At 43.2% G+C, this 20,816-nt stretch overlaps 1 protein-coding gene across 1 annotated transcript; it reads left to right on the forward strand.

Moving 5' to 3' along the window:
- Positions 1-4,506: 4,506 nt before the first annotated feature.
- LOC119515914 (death-inducer obliterator 1-like) lies at positions 4,507-14,091 on the forward strand. The gene is given in 7 exon segments (XM_037812161.1): positions 4,507-4,689; positions 5,725-5,837; positions 6,904-7,780; positions 8,550-8,871; positions 10,804-11,016; positions 12,171-12,446; positions 12,448-14,091. Coding segments are annotated over 5 exon segments (1,728 nt in total). The 5' UTR covers positions 4,507-4,689; positions 5,725-5,837; positions 6,904-6,911; the 3' UTR covers positions 12,496-14,091.
- Positions 14,092-20,816: the final 6,725 nt, after the last annotated feature.

Consider the following 20,816-nt stretch of genomic DNA (forward strand, 5'->3'; position numbering starts at 1 on the left):
GACCTTAGGTAATTAACATTTCACACCTCAACACATAGGCAGAATTCTTAATGAGGACAACAGTCTGTGTAACTCAAATGATCACCTACCAAGGCCCAGGCAGTGGCCCTTTTGTTAAGGAAAACGCAGGCTGGCAGAATACTGCACTCGAGGACAGTGTGAGAGCATGTTTTCTTTTTCACTGAGAGACAAGGGGGAAGCCTGTCAAAGGTCACATTAGAGGAGATTTTAAGTAACAAGTTATTGCTGTTTATCTCCCAAGTATTTGTAAAGCAAAGATAACTGTCGTTTCTGAGAGTGATTGGTGTTTCAAAAGGTCTAAATGGAATTTGCATCGTCTGTCATATTCTGTGTAAAAATTTGAATAAATGAAAATTTGGATTTCTTAGCTTGCTTTGTGGACCAAAGTCTGTTCTCTGTGTAGCAGGTGCCTTGTTTGGTTCATGGACAAGCACAGTGCAGGTAAGTTGTAGACCTTTTGGGGTTGGGTGGGGTTAAGGAGAGCAGACTGGGCTGTCATTTCATGTAGGGGAAAACGTCTACTGCAGGTTGAAAGAGAACATCACCCCTGCTTTCAGGCTGTCTTGAGTTGTCTGAAATTTCTAAGCATATTCCCATTGGTGACTTTTCTATTATAAAAATTATTTGTAGAGTCTTTTTATTGGGAAGATTGTCTTTCTTTCTGTTAGTAGCTTAAAGAACTTTTGGTATCTTCTCAGCATCTCCTCATCCACAAGAGATGAGTTACCGATACAGAAGACCCTCAGTAGAAAATACAAATACATGTGAACCTTGACGTAGCCTGTCAACATTGACAAAAGTTCTGCGTTGAGTCCAAACTTAACAAGTTTTGTTTTAGCATTGAGTATAATTTCTGACTGACAGGTTAAAATTGTTTAGAAATTAAAATGCTTACATGGAGATTTTTTTTATTTTTACATTTTGTTTTATTACCTTATCCCCCACTCCTAATTTTGAATATTATTTCAGGGGAAAATAATTGAGGTTTGAGGAAGCACAGTGTTTTGCCACTGGGTGGGGCAAAGCATTCCCTTGTCTATTATCTTCTTGGTGAAAAGCCATAGCTATGATCCCATGATTGCCATGCTGGGAAAATAGGAATCATTGTGGTAGTTTATCATATTTTAAAGTATTCTAAAGATCAATTACTAAGAAATCTGTTTCCTAAGTTTGTGGAACTAAAAGTCTTTGAGTGGTCATGCATCAATTATTCACTGTAAGCATATTAAAATTGTAGAAGTTGAGCCTTCAGATTTATGATGGTTGTAAGGTCATGTATAACTTTTTTTTAATAACATGAATGATATATTTTGTTTTTAAGAAATTCAGTTCTGGAAGATTAATATTTTGATAAGATGGGGAAGCTGAAAAGAAAATTCAGAGGTTGTTGTAAAACAGTTTTGTGGAAGGAAACATTTAAAGTCTCTTCTGGTATCTGAAGTATAGATACATACTATTGCATTGCCCATAGCCAGTGTGTTCTCAAGCCTATAGAAATGGCATGTTACAGAAGTTATCAAAGTGTGTTCCATGGATACGTGGAGTCCCCAGAGCCCTTGTAAGGGCTAAAAGATCAAAACCATTTTCATAGTAAAGTCAGAGCCTTCTGGCCTTTTTCACCGTGTTGACATTTGCACAGGTGGAGCAAAAGCATAGCAAGTTAGTGGCGTCCAAGTGTACACTCTGCTCCTCAAGCCATGCTCCCATTGTCTAAAAAAATCCCAGTTTTCCTTCAGAATGTCCCTGATGAAGCTGTAAAAATTAGTAATCTTATTAAATCTCAGTCCTTAAATACATTTCTAGTTAACACCCTGTGTGGTAAAATGGCAAACGCCCAGAAAGCACTTCCGCTGCATTCCGAGGCCGGGACTGTTGTCCCCAGTAGGAGCACTTATGCGATTATTCGAGTTGTGAGCTGAACTACCCTCTCCTTACAACACCATTCTTTTGAAATAACACCCTCCGGACAAACTACAGTTGCTCAGACTTAGGGATTTGGCAGATGTTTTCTTGAAAATGAACGGCGTGAGTCTCAAAAAAAGCAACCAACCATATGTGTTGCTAATGATAAAATTGGGGCTTTCATGGGAAAACTGGAATTTTTGCAAACTTGTATCTGCCCTTGTGAACTTAACTGCTTCCCAATGCTTAAGACTTCTAATGAGATCAGTGTTGACATTTGGAATCACTGCAAAACTCTGTGAACCACATTTTCCAAATGCCTGGCACACACATAGGTAAAAAATACATTCAAAGTGCAGGGCTGTCCAGTAGATTGTAATGTAACTGGGTATGAAAAGTTCATAATATCAGATTCTGCGTGGCAGCTAACCCTTTAAGGAACTGCTACTTGCTGAGATTTCAGTTGAAAATCAAAGATTCACAATTTTCTGCAGAGACCGTTGAAATGTTCATCCCCATTCCTTATGATTCTTTTTGTAAGGCAGGACGTTCTTTATATATCTCCACCAAGATGACACATGGCAGCTAATTGAATGCAGAAGCAGAGAGGAAAACCCAGCTGTCTTCTGTTAAGTCAGAGATTTGCAAAAATGCTAAAGCAGTAGTTCTCTTAGCACTCAGTATTTTGGGAAATATTATTTTTCATTACAAAAAATGTTAACATGTAGTGGATTTATTTTTTAACGAATAAATATTTTTAATTTTTCATTTTGAAAATATTGATAGATATATCCCATATAAACAAAAGCTCTTTGAAGTCCTCAATTTTAAGTGTAAAGGGGCCCTGAGACCAGAAAGTCTGAAAGAGTTGCTGGTTCGAGAAGTTTAAAGATCAGCTGAGCATCCTGTTTTTGAATCATTGCTTTCTCAGCCACTTGGTTGCACGTTGGTTGCTCTGCAGGTTCTGTTAAGAGAGCACTTGAAAAATGTTAGCTTGTATGCTTTTTTAAAAACCTATTTCCAGCTAGTAAGAAGTGGAGCACTTTGCAGTTGGGAAAAAACTGCACTTAGAAATGTAGAAAATATGATTTTAAATTATTTCAGTGCATCATCCAGTGTTAACCTGCTGTGTTTTCTCACTTTGCCTGTTTCAGGTGTGCCCACCCACCTTCCCCATCCTTTCTGGGGAATAAATTGTTATTAATAGGATGTAATCATGTAGATTTATGACAGTTTTATGACCACATTTCCCATTTAATTTGCTCTAGTAAATAGTCACAATTAAATGAACCAAGTTACCTAAATTGATCTGTACTTTATCTCATTTCACTTAACAGAAATAATTATACTCTTCCTTTCAGATTAATTATTCAGAACTCAATCCTAGGAACATTGATTTTTCAGATTAATATATAAACTTAATTTTAAAAAGTGATTTCCAATCCTGAGGACATCTTAATTGCTTTTATAAATGCTTGGTGTTGTGAAATACCAAGGTAAAGTTTATTTCCAGTTTCTTCTGAGAAGTTTCTGACTTTGGCACGGTCATTTTGAGGATAGGTTTAGCACAATGAAGAGATGGTGTGGCCATACTGGGGTCATTTGGCAGTCAGTGACACTGGACAATTGGAAGGCACTGCTGGAGCCTTGTGTTCACTGTCTCTTTAAAAGGAGCTAAGAATGTTTGTGCTCTTTGTTCTGTGGTCACCCTGGGAGATAACAGTTAGAGGGAAGGCAGTTGGAGTAAGGCAGAGGAGGAGGTGAGATGTGGGGCTCTGGCTGGGAGAGCGGGGCTTGGGGGATGGGTGGTAAAAGATCAGAAAAGATCAGATTGAGGACCCAGCTAGAAACAAGGGCATTGTCAGGGAGCGCTTAAACCAGGCATGGCTATTTAAATGAGGGTACAGATGGAGAAAATGGCTTTTAAATACAGGAAGACAAAGTGTCCACAGGGATGTTTAATAATCATAAATTTTGTCTTCTTTATTGGTAGTACAACTGCACTACTAAGAATATTTGAAAGAAAAAAAAAAAAAAAACAGTAACACCAACAGGCTAACAACTATTTTTTGTATTTTTTATTTTGAAGGCCGCCTATCTGCATCACTACTTTCCATAGTGACATTCATATATAACAGATACTGTTTTGCTGTTCAGCCTTTTCACCTTTTGTTCTAGTGTCTCTGTTCTGTGGTAGATTTTATTGAGCTGTGTCCATCTCAAAAGGAGGGTTGTAACTGGCAAGATTTTCAGTTACTGATTTCTAAAAAACTTTTGCCTCAGCTCCTGCCTCCCACCAGTGTGCCACCCAAAACTTCCCTCTCCCTTCTGGGCTTTTTGCCCCTTTCTTTCATAGAATATACTACTAGTATCTTAGCATCTTCTGTTCTTTGTAGACATCTTTAAACAAAGAGATTGTGTTCCATGGGGCATGCGGGTGGTTTTTTGTTTGGTTTCTTTTTCTTTCTTTTTTTTTAACTTCCCAGTGTCTTTGTAGAATACATAGTATATATCTGTCAATGTGTGGTTTTAGCTCTGGTTGCTTAAGATCTGTAAAACATTTCCTTACTTTCTTTTAGGAGCTTACTCCATTGGAGCAGTCTGTAGATAATCTGACTTGTCGAAAACAGGAATCCTGTTATTTGTGAACAGTGACTGACATCAGCAATGTCTTGAGTCCTGGCTGTTTGTGACTTCATTGGCCAGGATTTTCATAGTATTTAGGACTTCAGAAAAAAGTCTCCAAGGTTTCAGTGTGTTGGGGAGGTAAAGTATCAGTAATATTGAACAAAATTTTAACTTAATAGGTTTGACATCCTATTTTCTTTTTCTAAAATGGCATTAATTTGCATTCATTATTTTATTAATAAAATTTATTTTAATTTGTTAATATATATTTATAAATATTTAATTGTGTATTTTTTCTTTGAGAATTGTATTTTGCGGAGGAGAATTCTATCAGATAGCCGTCCCCACTGAGGTGAGAATTGGGTTTCTTTCCCTGACCTTGTGGGACTCAGAAGGGCTGGCCCTCTGTGGGGGAAGGGCTTATGCCCACTGGCACTTCTTGGGGCAGCTGTTGTGAGCCCTTCAAGGCTATGAACCCACAGTAACATGGCCTTGCTACCTGCATCTTTAGTGGAAATTCAACATGTGTGAAAATTAGAACTTGACTCTCTTCTAAGGTGGCTGTCAGATTTGCTGCAAGTTGGTTTGCACAAGTAGAGACACTGTTGTTTTCCTAAAAGTAAAATCTCTGGAAAGAATGAATAAACAATTGTAAGCCATGTAGCACAGTTTAATATATCAGCTCTAACCAGATGTATTTGGAAAGAGCATGTCTGTTTTTCAGGAGGTTTTCATATTTTCATATTATTTATCACATTCAAAGCTTGCAACCTTTTGAGATCAACATTGCCTGATGAATAAGAGCAATTCTGAGTGAACTTGCTCAAGATCACCCAGCTAGAGCAGAACCCACACTTCCTGGCTTAGCTCTTGTTACCATAGTTGTTGGCCACCCTGAGTTAGTTCAACTGCACCCTTTGACAAAGATGGGCCACCTCAGGTCACCAAAGAAGTGGTGTGGTTCTCACTCCAGCACACTAGGTGCTGTCTCAGGTACATCCTCAAGCTTCCGAGTGACCTGGGAGCAGTGATTGCCTCCACGTCAGCATTTACAGAGCTGGAGCAGAAAATGTGCAGTGACAGCCTTTAGTAGGAAGCAAAAACAATACAACAACAAAACAAAAAATTTAGGTTACAAGTGAGTTTGAACTTTCTATGTTTTATTTTCTTTAGGGTTTCATTCTATACCACCCATTCTTCTAGGATGGAACATGGTATAAATTCAGTGTCATCATTAGCATTTAAATGTGGTTGAAGCTTGGACACCTTGGAAAAGAAGTTTTAAGGTATATGTTGTCTTTTTCAGGTTTTGTCATTTCAAAGGAGAGTAAAGGTTTCCAAAACACCTTTTAATAATCTATTAGAAAGAAAGCGAAAAAGAGAGAATAGAGAGAAGAAATATACCTTAAAAGTTATTGCCTAGGTCAGTATTTTCTAAGTGTTCCAGTTATCTATCGCTACGTAGTAACTTCCCCCAAATCTTAGCACCTTAATGACATGGCCATTTTACACCTTATGGACTTGTGGGTCACGAATCTGGGTGGTTTGCTCTCCACTTGGTGTCCTCCAGGGTCGCTTGGCACTCAGCGGACAGCTGAGCAACTGTGAAGGGGCCAAGACAGCATTGCTCCTGTGCCTGCCACTTGGGTGGGGATGGCAGAAAGGCTGGGGCCAGCTGGGCCCCTCTTCCTCTCCACATGGTCTCTCTGGCGGGGTGGTGGGAGTTCTTAAGCCGGCAGCTCAGGGCTCTAACAGCTCAAGACAGGAGCATCGGGCTCTCTTGATGGCGAGGCCATGGATCAGCACAGGCAACAATGCTGTGCTCTGTGGTCAGAACCCGCCTGGTCCAGGGGAGAGGGGAGGAGCCATCTCTGCACGCAGGCATGGGCAACAAATGCATGGCCATTGCCAGCCTGCCACGGCGCACACAGCTGGCTGACCTTCACGGTGTTGGCTGTGCTCTTGCACCACTTGGTCTGTTACTTACTTAATGTTTCCTCTGTATTTTTCTGTACTATATGTGTTGTAAAGCCTTGTCCTAAGCAGGAAAATGGTGAAATTGTAGATTTGGTTTGCTGGCTATACTTTGCCTAATAAACATTACATTTTCTTCATGAATCACCTGGAATCATCTCACATGCCACACTGGGGAAAGCACTGGTCAGGATGATTTGTTTTTTAATGTAAAATGTCATTTTTCATAGGTAGAATATTGCTCCATTTCATCAGTATCCATAAATTGACATTTGTGTGTGATTAAAGGTTGCGTGATCTTATAGCTCAGTGGTTTATTGGTCATTTACCAAAAAATGTAAGCTCATTAACATCGGTCATGATTTGATTACATTTTAGCATTAGGTATGGATGATAAAGGAGATCCAAGCAGTGATGAAATGCCTAAGACCATCAAACCCACAAGCAAGGAGTTCAGGAAAACATGGGGTTTTCGAAGAACCAGGATTAAGAAGCGAGAGGGTGCAGGAGATGCTGAAGTCGGTTCTCTGGAACAGCAGCCTCAGCAGCAGCAGCAAAGCCTCTCCTTGCGCCGCAGTGGCAGGCAGCCGAGGCGTACGGAGAGAGTGGAAGAATTTCTTACCACAGTCAGACGCAGAGGAAGAAGGAACGTTCCTGTCTCCCTGGAAGAGTCCAGTGAGCCAACATCTTGTCCAGTTACGGATTCGGAAACTGCGTCTGAGGGGAGCGTAGACAGCGCCGCAGAGATGAAAAGCGGTCCCGGGTCTGGTTGCACGTGTGTCGAGGAGCAGCCAGCCTCGTCTGAAGACGCCGAAGGAGGCGATGGCAACGATGGCGCCTCCGACGGTGACAGCGATGTTAACGATGACACCTCCGACGGTGACAGCGGTGGGTCGACTTTGCAAGAGCCGCAGACTCGCCGTCGGAGGAAGCGGGAACGAGAGCCGCGCGACAGGCCTCCGGGAGGGACGCGGCGCCGCCTGCGGGAGAAGCGGCGGGAGGAGGCGCCCGCCGGGACCGCTGGCGCTGAAGCCGGCCCCGCCGCGGAGAGCTCGCGGCCCGGGGAGCAGGAGCCCGGGCCCGGTCGGGCAGCTGTGTCCCGGGCAGCACGAGACGAGCAAGCCAGCAGGCTGGAGGGGAAAGCGTCTGAGGGAACTGAGGAGGAAGAGCCTGGGGACGCCACGAGACGCAGGCGAGACCGTGAGGTCCACGACCCCAGCGCCCTGTACTGCCTGTGCCGGCGGCCTCAGGACAGGTGCGTCGTGGGGCGGGGCCGAGGAGTCCCGAGGGATGGGAACAGCGAGACCTTGCCCATTCACTTTATTTCATTTAAAGAGGTAGAAAGTTGGGCTGGGTGAATAATTTGTTCAGTTGCAAAAGATAAAATGTCACCGCCAAAAAAGAAACAAAAGAAAGCCGTTGTTAGGGACTGCCTAAGGCCACGCTGCCACTGCGGGAGCCACTAGCGCGTGCGGCTGCCCACAGTCAGGTTGGTGATGGGCGTGAGAGGAAATCATGCATGATGCCCAGGCCCCGGTTACACCTAGCTCTCTGCGGCTTTGGCGCCCATGCTGGACAGTGACACGTACTGAAGAGTCTCGGTAGAGTGCGTGGGTAGGCTTTGACTGGACCCCAGTGTGGACATTTGGGGCAACTCAGAACTTTTGACTAGGATTGGGTGCCGAGTGGCATTAAGGAATCACTGTTTGGGTTGTTAGGTGGGATAAGTGTATTGTTGCTACTTTGTAGAGAAGTATACCAAAGTACCTAAAGGTGGAATGCCTTGAAGCCAATAGTTCACTCTCAAAATGCTCCAGTCAAAATAAAAGATCAAGCAAATTTGGTTGCATGTTAATAAAATCTAGAGATGGGTGTTCTTTATTGTGCTTTCTCTATTCTCTATACTTCCATTTTTTTCATATTAGGAAGTTAAAACTAATTTGACTTACTGATATTTCTGAAATTGAGTATTTGACATTTAGCTCTCACTTCCCATTCCTAATGCCATTACTTTCTAATTTCAGGTTCATGATTTGCTGCGATCGGTGTGAAGAATGGTTTCATGGCGACTGTGTGGGCATTTCTGAGGCTCGAGGGAGGCTTTTGGAAAGGAATGGGGAAGATTATATCTGCCCCAATTGCACCATTCTGCAAGTGCAGGATGAGGTGAATTCAGAAAACACAGATCAGCAGGACACTAAATTTAGCCCTGGAAATGCTGATGGCACAGAGTTTACGAGTATAGGAACAGTCGAACAAAAATCTAGTGAAGACCAAGGAATTAAGGGTAGAATTGAGAAAGGTGCACATCCAAGTGGCAACAAAAAACTCAAGATATTTCAGCCTGTAAGTATTTTGCCTACAGAGGTAAATGTGAATGGATTGACCTTATGGATTTCAGACTCACTATCAGTCGAGACATCAAAACCAGAAGTTGTTTACAGTAAGTTAGGTCTTACTGCCAAAAGCGGTGTGTCCTTGTGCTGGGCTCTGGCAGAAAAGCTGCTGGGCCCTCAGCACAGGCCTCCCTCCAGTCCCATGCCTGGTGGCATCAGACACTTTTCCTTTTTTTTAACAGTGTTTGTCTCCTCTGCTATTGTTTACTTACTGTTCATTAAATGGACTCACTTTTAGTAACTAACCTCTCCTTAAGTGTTCATATTAATGAAATCTTGAGCCTGATGGGAGTTATATATTTTAGTGTATGTAACAAAATTATATTTTAAATTATGGAAGTAAACATGCATCTCCATACCACATAATACCATCTTGAGACAGCTAGTGCCTCACTTTGAGAAGTACTGGGGGGGCAGTGTGGATACATGTGGGGTGATCAGACCATTTCAGCGGGGGAGAGTGGGGGCCTCGGCATGGGCGCCTGAGGCGACTGGCCATTTGCCACTGACCTGACCTTCAGTAAAGGCTCAGACGTTCTCTGGTGCTTGTTCACTAGTGCTTGTCCTCATGTCTTCTCTGTGCTTTCACAGCTTCTGGTTGCTCATTTCTCCTTCACAAATGGTTTTTATGTTCCTTCATGGCCATGATTCTTTATCGTGCTTTCCACGTGTCTTTAGCTTCTGCTGTTGAGAACCGTCTCCTGCCCTCACAGTTCTGCCCTCACAGTTCTCCCTTTCTCGTTCCCATGAGAGGAGTTGTGATCAGAGGCTGTTTTCCCTCTAGGGGCTCTGCCCCTCCTCTGTCAGCTGGGCTGGTGGCGGTGCCAGGCCCGGCCGGCCTGCCTGTCCTTCAGGCATCGGGTGTGCGGGAGACTCTGAGATGGCTGCCTTAGAAGTAAAACTTAGATCCTATGGAGGATAAACAGTTACCTTAACAATTCAATTTGGAAAAAAAAAAGATTTTGTGTAAGTTCATTTCAGAGAAACATTTATGTGTATTTAGTCTCGATCATCAAAATAGACATTATTAATTGTAAAAAGAATCAACCAAGTTTAGCTCTTGTGGTGATAATATTCATTTATTATTGCTGTATAACAAATCACCACAAACTTGAGGTTATAAACAACACACTGCCCTAGCTCACAGTTTCTGTGGGTTGTGAGTCTGGCTCAGTTCTCTGCTCCCCCTCAGGAGTAGGGCTGTGGGCTCGTCGGAGGTTCCCCTGGGGAAAGATCTGCTTCCGGACTCCCTCAGGTTAATTGTATGCCCTTTGTAGTGTTAGCAGCATTCTTATACTAAAAAATTATTCATTATTTGTCTGAAGTTGAGATTTAATTGGCAATCCTGTATTTTATCTGGCAACCTTGCCCTCAACTAGCCATGTGGCAGCTCACCTCTTCCAGCCCAATGGAGGTCTTTTCCCTTCAAGAAGCCCCGCCCCATCCCACTTCTGTGGCCCCTTTGATTCAGCATTAACTCATCTGGAACCTTAATCACACCTGCAGAATCCTTGTGCCTTTGCCTAGTAAGGGAACCTAATCATGGGTGTGAAATCTTACCCTATTCCCAGGCCTTGTTTACACTCAAGGGGAGGGGATTATAGCAGATGTATGGACAGTGGGGTGGGTGGGGAAACAGGGGTCATCTCAGAATTCTGCCCACCACAGGTGGCATAAAGGACCGTTAAGAATATGAACATTTTTTGCATGGGAAATCAGGTCATGTAGTTGGAATAAGCAGTAAAATATATCATATTAAAATACCCTTAGTGCCTCTTGGTTAAGAACAGTAATGGCAGTACATAAGTAGTGATTTTACAAAGTAATTTCACTGCTAGAAATGGCAAGTGCATTGTTTGAAATCACGTGTCTCATTCTGCAGGTTATAGAGGCTCCCGGGGCCTCCAAGTGTGTTGGTCCTGGGTGTTCTCGTGTGGCACAGCCTGACTCGGTTTACTGCAGCAATGACTGTATTCTTAAACATGCTGCAGCTACCATGAAATTTCTAAGTTCAGGTAAAGAACAAAAACCCAAACTTAAAGAAAAGACCAAGATGAAACCAGAAAAGCTCAGTCTTCCAAAATGTAGCATTCAGGTAAGTTAACCAATTGTTTAACCAGTTTAAGCAAAAAAGAATGTATGTAAAAAGCATTTGTTTATTTGTTGAATGTAGGGACCAGCTGTAAATATAATGCAGATCATATCCCCTTTATTTTTACCTTCACTCTTTTTCACCAACTTTCTTACCAGAATTACAAACAAGCAATATATATTGTGTTAATGTTTTCTCTCCCTCTAGCTGAGGGTTTAATATAAATGCAGTAAAGCAAATGTAGACAATGTCTGCTGCGTGCAAAATTTAAGAATTCAATAACTAATACATAGTCTTGTCAAGAAGAGCTGGTATTCATTGTAGTTCAGGTGAAAGGGGAGTTGGGCAGGCAGGAGAAGTGGGTTCATGAGCAAAACTGCTTTTTGCCAAGTCTCTAAACCTAGCTCTCAAGATTGTCTTATTTTCACCTGTGTGTGCTTGGGTAGGAATCCAGGAAATTTTAAAACATCACAAACTTGTCCTACACTTGAAGACACTTCCTAGAGTTTTAGTTCAGGTTGACTTGACCCCTTCAACCTCCGTTACATATATGACTAGTAAAGCACAACTGGCGGTGTTTGGAGGAGATTTCTTGATTATTTTTGAAAGCTTATCTAGGCATTAGATGATTTTATTTCTGAGGCTGCTGTTTTGAATCATGGAGCCACAGAAGCAGCTGCTGCTGCACAGAGAGTGAAGGTGCTGAGCAAGCCATGGGCCCTTGCCACCATCCCTAAGCCTCTGCATTTTTAATTGATAATACCAAGATACCATTTGTGCCTGTCTTTTTTCCAAACCCCATCCCCCCAGTGTCAGACACTGAGCTCTCCTCACACTCCCTTGTTTCAAGGAGCCTGGCATAAGCAGCTCATTTTTTTGTTGCGCTGGCTGCCTCGCACCTCAACAGGTTTGTAGGCCCTTCATGTCACTCAGATAGTAGAGATCCCAGCTGTCACATTGGGATGCTAAGGCCAGCTGGGTGTGCCAGTGAGGTCAGGCACTACTTGGCAAAGCACAGTGCCCAAGGTCAGCAGGATGGGGGTGGAAGGGGGCGGCTTCAGAGTGACCCCGTAGACATTGTCATTGCCCTTATTGTGAGGTGAAGTGGAGTTAAGATATAATTTCTGACCACCTTAATGATTTTACTGATTATCCAGGCGGGCATTAAAATTTCTTCTGTGCACAAGAGACCAGCTCCAGACAAAAAAGAAAACATTGTGAAGAAGACTGCGGTGGCACCTTCCAGGAATGAAGCACTTATTAAGGAAACAACTTCTGAAAGCACACCTTCTTGGGCAAGCGATCACAATTACAATGCAGTAAAGCCAGAAAAGACTACTGCTCTTTCGCCATCACTGTTGTATAAATGTATGTATGACCTAGGGGCTAGCCTCGTGGACCCTTCCCGTTCCCTCTGGATAGCCATCCGCTTTGGTCTGTCCAGGATTAGGATTGTTAGCCGTGTTTTTATTCTGGTCGTAAACACTTGATGCGCCCAGGATGAAGCAGATGCCCATATCTGAGATGCCTCCTGAGGTCCTGTACATACATCCTTAGTCTGTTTTGACTTGTCATCATTGTTTTCAAAAAGCTGTACAAACTCATTGCTGTTTTACCTTGATAATTGATCTCTCTTTAATCTCTGTTTTCATTATCAGACTCTGGTAAGTATTTATATTATCTTCAAAACAAAATTGGATTTAATAGGTACACTGCCGAGCACTCAAAATTCATCGTTGTCCAAACATCAGTTAGTTTTAGTATGCCCTGTTAGCTTTAGCAGTTTTTCCACATTATCTGCTTTCAGTCCATATAATCATCGGTTCTTTCTTATGTTACGGAAATCCCTTTGTGCCGGTTAGATCTGATACTCAGTTTATGCATGATTTTCAGGAGTTAAATTTATTTTTGAGTGGACAGGTAGGAATTTTTTCATGTTTAGCTCACCTACGACACACCCACATAAACACCCATTTGAATTTTGAAGGCCCATTTTACTCCTTCTTAGTAAGTACCCAGGTGAGTGAGTATGATGTACTTTCCACACTTTTAATGTCCTCACTGCAGGTAAGGTTTGATATTTTAGGTATAACTGGCTGTCTCACCCTTCTCTTAAATGCTTAGACTACCCCCAATTTCACATTATTGGAAGAAACTAAGATACTTTAGACAGACATTTTAAATCCCAGGTTAGATGTCACTTGAATCTTTTCTGTTTGTTCCAGCTTCTCAGCCTAAAGCTCCAAAGTTAAATTTTTAGAAATTTAAGATCCCTAGGGCACATCTTTTTCTATTATTTTAAGATTTTCAGTCTTTTTTTTATTCAGTCTATAGTACATTTGGTACCTTTTTTCAAAGTCCCAAAAAGTTGGATATCCCTAAATTCAGTATTCTGAAAGTGCACTGCGGCCTCCAGTCAGCCTTTTAACAAATCACCTACAGGAGGTGCTCATGAGAGCAGGCTCTGGATCAAGTATATGGTTGAAAATACATGTCACCAAATACTCCTTGTGAGAATGTAACAGCACCAAGACTTAAGAAGTGGAATCACAAATAAATTGCAAAGCATTACTGGAATATTTTCAAAGTTTCAGATTTTAGAAGTAAGTTGTTAAATAACAGAATTAACCAATTGCGTGTGAAGGGTCTCTACACCTTAGCTTATTTGAGCCTAGAATTTCAGCTCTAGGATTTTCATCAAATTATGGCACCGCTATAAAATAGCACTTTTATAGAAGTAACGGACATACCTACAAATAAACATCACCCACCTGCAAATGGGTGGGAAGCAGTTGAGTTTTAATACTGTGCTGAAATGCTTTAAGGTGGTTATAGGCATGTAACAATAAAGGAAAGCAAAACTGGGACTATAACCACAATACAGATAATTGGGTGGTTAATCTCACTTCAGTTCATTTCAGACTGTGTCCGACAGAATTGGAAAGCTGTCCCTGAAACCCCAACTGGGGAGTCTCGGGAGGCCACATACATCGGAGAAGGGAAATGGTGTTGGGGAGCGTGGGACAAAGGATGGTCCTAATCCCTGGAACCTCAAGTTCTTTCTTTTCACCTCCCCCGATGTTTGAGGGGAAGGGGGGGATGGAAGGGGGTGGGGGCAGTCAGTGAGAAGCTTTTCCACCTTTCCCCTTTTTCTTCACTTCCAACACATCATCTCTTCACTGAAGCTGGCCTGCCTCAGTTGACAGAAAGTTAGGAGAGATTAATGACTGATTAACCTTCCCAGGACATCTGTATCAAAATTAAAATTGATGGATAGCCATAATTTATAGCACGCATGAGGGAAATACTTTTAAGCTAGTTGCTTCTCGTTTTTTGTTATCCCAGAACAGAAATGTCATCTTCCCAAAAGATGATTGGGAGGAGAGTAGGGTCATTGATAAGATATCTGAAATCGGCACTGGCGAGGAGAAGTTACCACGTCTACCTCTCTCTTCCCCAAACTGTCACTTCACTTCTGCAGCAGCAGGGGGTGTTCCCTGGGTACAGGAGGCTGGGGTGCCGTGCATGGAGTGCACCAGAACTCCGCATCTGCACCAGGAGCCCTTTCCCTGCCTCCCTGGCCTGCTGTGGGGCGTACTTTACAGGGAGATGGGGGACGAGATGTGGCCTGAGGCTGACGATGGAACAGTTCTTATTAGGAGCTTTTCAAGTCAGTGTTCCACGCTGGTCCACCTTCGGCTCCGTGTACTTTGTGACAACCACCAGCAATTAGCCAAAATGCTGCTGCCACTTCTGCCTCATGGAAATGCTCTAGATTTCCTTTCCTTCCCAAGTCGTTAGTTCTGACCTTGGGTTGTGGATGCAGGTACAACTTTTCAGCAAATATATGTGGGGGAGAAATGTGTTAAGTGAGGAAGATCTTTATATGTAAGAAGCTTTTTCCTGCTGTTCTCTTAAGGAGGATGTATGATCCATTAAAGTATTGATAGATTGTCAATGTTGTTAAGGTGATATAATTAAACATGCTCATAATTGTTCTTCTGATTAGTTTTTTTAAAATTGATGTGAGACTTTCTTCTGTATAATATCTTTAGCTTAATGGAAACAATTTGCACTTTGTTTCCCCCCAAGATTATGATGTTTCTTTTGTGTTTTTAGATCCTGTTTCTTCCATAATTTTTCTCTTTATTTCTACTGTTTGTTCAACTCCCATTATTGTCAAGGCATAAAGAGGGCTCAAAATTTGTTTGCAAATGTCTCTAGTTTATTGGGGATTTATCTCCATGGGCACACTTCCTTCCCTAGTATTTTGGACTCTGTAAGAGGCTCAATAGGCTGCTTAAGGCACTGGGGATTTGAACAAATTTTGACTGGAGAAGTGAGATTGCTACAGTTCCCCTAGCTTTTGGAGTTAAAACGGAAAACCCTAACACCTCTGAACCCAAGTCCAGATACTTACGCCTCTTACCCAGAGACACCCGTGGTTCATTTGTGCTGCACAGTCCCATAATGTGGAGAGGTAGGCTGGGTGAATACAGGTCCCCAGGGAGATGGCTGGTGGCACCAAGTGTGTCTCCAGAAGCATAGTTCACTGAAGGCATAAGATGAGCAAATTCCCTGGGAATACTAGAGATTTAAAGCTGGGAGGGATGTGTCTTAACAATTGCATAAGCCATTTGTGTCTGTCTCTTCCAGAGTTGTCAGTAGTAATGAAAATGAGGTTGGAGAGGAGCAGGTGTTAGATTTTGCACATCTGAACCAGTCCCTCCCTCTCTCCCCTACGCCCCATTAGAGGAAAATCAAAACTTGAGTACCTAGACCTTCAGTAGCTACTCTGATAAAGGATTTAGATTGACAGCCATTAGCCTTATCCATACAGCTGGAATTTTCTTGGTTGTCAATAAGTAAGGGCATCTTTCTATATTTTGAAGTGCTTTACTTTACAACCTTGAATAGCCCATTGTCCGGAAAATCAGGGAAAGGCTTCACACCTGTGAGAATTCCACCTGCGAGGTGAGATCACTGCAGCGCTGGCCGTGGTTCTGGCTCAGGCCTGTCCCTGAGCTGTCACCTTGGTCCTGGTGCTTCGGCCACCTGGGAGGTGTTGGTGGCCAGCAGGATTGGTCCTGCTAAAGTCACCTGCTCTTCAGGTGTAACCTTGTGGAAATAACCTTGTAACCTTGTGGAAATAAGGATCTACTCTAATATTCTTTCAAGATTAATACTATAGGAACATTCCTTTGATGGTGTTATCGATGGCAGTTAGAGTCCAAAGGTGGTCACTGAAGAAGCCGGCTATAATTCCTCCAACACGGTAACAAGTTTCAGATATATTTGCATAAAATTGTGAAATAGTTAATATTCCTTTTTTGTTTTCTGTAACATCAACATGCACATTCTTAGCTTCTAAAAATTAGAGATGCAAACATAGAAGATTAATAAGAATTTTTGCCACCTTCATTTATTTAAATGAAGTTGGTACACACATTGAAAAAATCTATTTCTGATTCATTTATTTAAATGAAGGTTGGGGCAACTTTAATTTACTGCAAACCTGGAGGAGTTCAGCAAGAAGAGAAAATAAGGTAATTGGCTGTATATTCCTTAATTGTATCTACCTAGTGCTTTTCATTTTGGGCCTTTTTACAGAGTATGGCCCTGTGGGATTGGGAGGGTTGTGGGGGAGGGTAAAATAGATTATTTTACATACCCCTATCATGTTGGTTTAGGAAGTAAACCATTTTAGCACAAACAATGCTGAGTAAACCATAACCTAATTAATCGGAGTGCTTGTTACCCGTTTGGGAGATCCCAGGAAAGCAGCAGCTCCCTAAATGAATTTTGGTTCTGGCAGCCACACTGGGACACCTGCAGCTGGGCCAGCGCACAGTGACACCAGGTGCACGGGCACGAGCAGTGAGGCACCTGGCTTCCCCGCGGCCCTCGCCACATTCATCTCAGCGGTTTGTGTCACGTGGGCTGGGGCCAGCTGTTTGTACATTACAAATGCCAGCCCAACAAGAGTCAGGTTTTACTTTAGTTTTCAAAATACCATATATGAAACTGCAGGTGTGTGGTTACACTTGTCACATCGTTTACACAGAGGAGCAGCAGTGCTTCCTTGACTGTTACTGGGAATTCATCCAGGTTTTGTCTGATACAAAAGCAATCATTGATTTAGGCTTTGAAAATATTAATTCACTTGAATATTGAGAGGAGCAAGAGCCAAATTGTTTCTCTTGCTACTGGCACCATGACTTTTCACACTAGTGGAGAAGCAGGATTGACGTGGGACCCTTTATTGTACACGTCATACCAGAAAGTAGAACGCTGTCACAGCCAACGGAATTTTCTTCCACAAGTTCCTCCCCAGTACTGCTTTGGAGTCCTGGTTGCAAGTTCGTATTACAGGAAATACATGAAGTTGTCGTTGACTTAGTGTCACTTAGTGACCAGAGTCAAGACATAATGGGAAATGGGTGTGAGCTAGAGATGAGTGACAGTGGGAAGTTAAGGTGCCCACATCCCCTGAATAAGGCGCAATACCCAAAAAGTGGCCAATCTATTGTGAACACTCTGCCAAAGGGCTCACACACATTCTAATTTGGGATCTACACATTTACTTGGCCTTTACAAGTTGGTACACACATTGAAAAAGTCTATTTCTGATTCATTAATCTTCACCCTAGAAATTCATTTTTTATTTGATTTGTTTTGGCTTTTACAGACAATTGTTAGTACTTTTAAAGATCCTAATTTCTTCCCAGAGTTGCTCACAGATTCCTTAGACGGTGCCCCCCCCCCCCCCCACTTAGGCATCTCAGTAACTGAAAGTATCATACCTGGGGATTAAAGTAAATTGTCTCCATAGTTTGGGGGGGGGGGGGACCAACAGGTAATACAGCCATCTGCATTAGCCCTCAATTCTTGTCACCAGTTCGTTTGCCTGTGAGGAGAGGTCTGGTGGGAGCAATCACCAAGAGCCCAGTATCTGTGGGGTCGGGTGTGGCTGCTTCAAACCCTTTGTGCTCCATGTTTTAACCCCACTCTTGCTGTCACGTTTATCTTGGAGCAGGCAGGCAGTTTACACAGGTTCTGTCCAAGTTAACATCCGGCACAGTTCTACCGGAGACCTGTATTTTGTCTCCTTTTCTCCCCCTGGCTCAGCCCACCAGTGTCTCCTGGTGACGCTGTAGTGCCACAGCCAGCCTGCAGGTGGGACAGGAAGCTTCGGTTCGTGCTCACAGGACACGAGCCAAGCAGAGAGCCTGCTCCTGGTCCCCGTGTAGGGCCTCCTGATCACATCGAGGCTCAACCCCAACAACCTGTTTCCATGATAAGCAAGTGGCCAGACGCTGCAAAACAGCCTCACTGGGGCCAGTGGCTTTTACTCCAGTACCTGTTGAGGTTTAAGCTGGCTCTCCAGGGTCAGTTCCTGCACCTGGAGTTGGGGCAACACTTTGCCTCCCCCCAGCAGGCCGCAGTGATGTCCCTGTGGAAGCTAAAGGAGACTGAGTGAGAGTAGCACATACGGCACACGCTCCAGTGTGTCACCTCCTTTGGTTCCCTGGGTAGGGCTGTTGGGTAATTTGTGTATTGCATCTCCATGTCTTTGACTGAGTCATTTTAGCGCTTAGTGCTACCAGTACAATATCATTGTGGACTAGCCAGAAAAGGTAGCACCATGCAGGGTAGTCTTTGTCAAACCCGAAAGCATTCCAAACCAGCTTCAGTTGTCGGGGGGCGGGGGGCGGGGGGGAGGTGTGAAGGCTTCTGTTTTTCTAGAATAGCTTTTTTTTTTGATTGGTTGCTCAGTTACGCCTTGCCCTTCTATGCATTTATACACAACATGACAACGTTAAAAATGAATTTAGATGAAGAACTTGCAAGGTGAACGTTAGCTCTGCTCAAGGGTAGTGCTTTTAGCTCCTTGCCAGGGCTGGTCTGCAGTCCACACCCATCACCGCAGTCCCAGTGCTCCTCACCCAGGCCTGGCATGCCGGGGAGGGGCAGGAATGTAGCAATTGTGGGATAGGACTTCCCTTTGAAAGAAGAACATTTTAGCCAGCTTGCCATTGAAATCCACCAATTTCAGAAAATTTTACCGAACAATCTTTTATTTACTTAACTGTACTAATTTATAAACTCTGAGGTGTAGGTCAGGAATAATGAAGGCTGACTAAAAGGGCAGAAGCAGCTAATGTTGCAAAATATCTTTTTATTTGCTTTATTAGTAGGTTATATTCATTTACTATTCACCCATTCTTGGTAATAGGTAATTTTAATCTCATGTATTGGAAATGGCCGCAACATATCTTGACTTTGTTTTGTCCTGAATCAAGGGGAAAATGAACTGACTTGAAGAACTTCAGCCATTAGAAGTAGTGCACTCTTGGGTGGACACTCCTTAGTCTACAGGTCAGGATTTGGAGGAGTTTGAAGCTAGCATGTATCTGTTACCTGAAGCAGTGTAAATGTTAAAAGTCACTAAAGATTTGTTTTCAGGTCCCTTCGCACAGGTGTCCTATATGTTACAATCGAGGCATTTTATTGGAGTTTCTGGAAGCACCTTAGACAGCCTTTTAGAGTTACTTTAAGACACTGGTAAAATATACTCAACAAAATTTATAAAAGACACTGACTGACCTGGCTTTAGGTCTCAATTTTAATTGCAACTGGCCCGTTCCTGTTGTGACTCCTGACGGCTGTGCTCTTGGTGGGTGGGTCCCGGGCCTCGGGAACCTGGGTTGGCTCTGGGCCCTGGGCCTTGGACTTCGCCTTCCAGCACTGACCTCGCTGTGCCGCAGGCACCTTTTGTTCCTCTTCCCGCCCCTATCCCTTCCCCAAGAAAAGGGTTCTCAGTTGTTGGACCTAAGTCCAAAAGTACTTCAAGTTAGATGCTGTGGTTTTTGCCAGTTAAGGGTTAACTGTTAAAAAAAATTTTTTTTTTGAATACCAAGGACATGGTAACTCCTTAAGTATTTATTTAAATGTGATCTGATGAAATAATACATGTACAAATAAAGTTTTCTGGGTAGTAAAAAGTTTTTTCTTTGTTCTTAGTGTACCCCTATCTTTGTTTTGACATTGTCATTGCTTTATAATGCAATTTATTTAAAAACCCAGCTCCCAAAGGAATGCAGTGTTCTGTGATGTAGTGACCACTGGGGCGGTTGTGGCCTTTGAGCCAGCTGCTCTGTGGGGGGGTGGGGGGTGGGCACAGGGATCTTGGGAAGTCGTGATTGCTTGGGGCTGGAAGTTTTGGGTCCATAGCACTGTTGCAAATTTTGTAAAATTAAGGAACTTTATAGTATAAAGTGAAAAAACTTGAAGCCCCAGGCTTTCAGTGCCAATTAGTGTGTAAATCAGAATGCACTCACCACGGGCAGTGCCGTGGTTACAGGCTGCTGGGGACTGGCGGGCTCCTGCACGGGCCTCTAGAGAGTTCTGAAGGCCTCCTGGCGGCCCTGTTTGTTGGATCAGGCTTTAAATCATCCCTCGCCCTTGCTTTCATTCCTTCCGCTGGGTTTATCGGGAACAGTTTGAACATTGGTGGGAAGAGCAGTGACACTTTTTATTCCCTGGGTAGAATGGAAGGGATCTGAAACATCTGTTGGAAGAATTTCCCCATCTGGTGCTCGGGAGTTTTTAGGGCTCATGGGGGGCATGTGGGAAGAGGGCCCACCCTGGGAAAGCCGATTCAGTTTGTCCCACCTTGCGGGATCTGATCGCCTCCCAGTGTAGCTCTGGGGACCCCAACATTGGTCTGTCATGTGATGCTTGCAGCCACCTCCAAGGCAATCCTGGGGGACTTGCCGGGAAGTGGCCCCGTATCCGTCTTG

Source organism: Choloepus didactylus, chromosome 19 (assembly GCF_015220235.1).
Source record: "Choloepus didactylus isolate mChoDid1 chromosome 19, mChoDid1.pri, whole genome shotgun sequence".
In the NCBI taxonomy this organism is placed as follows: Eukaryota; Metazoa; Chordata; class Mammalia; order Pilosa; family Megalonychidae; genus Choloepus; species Choloepus didactylus.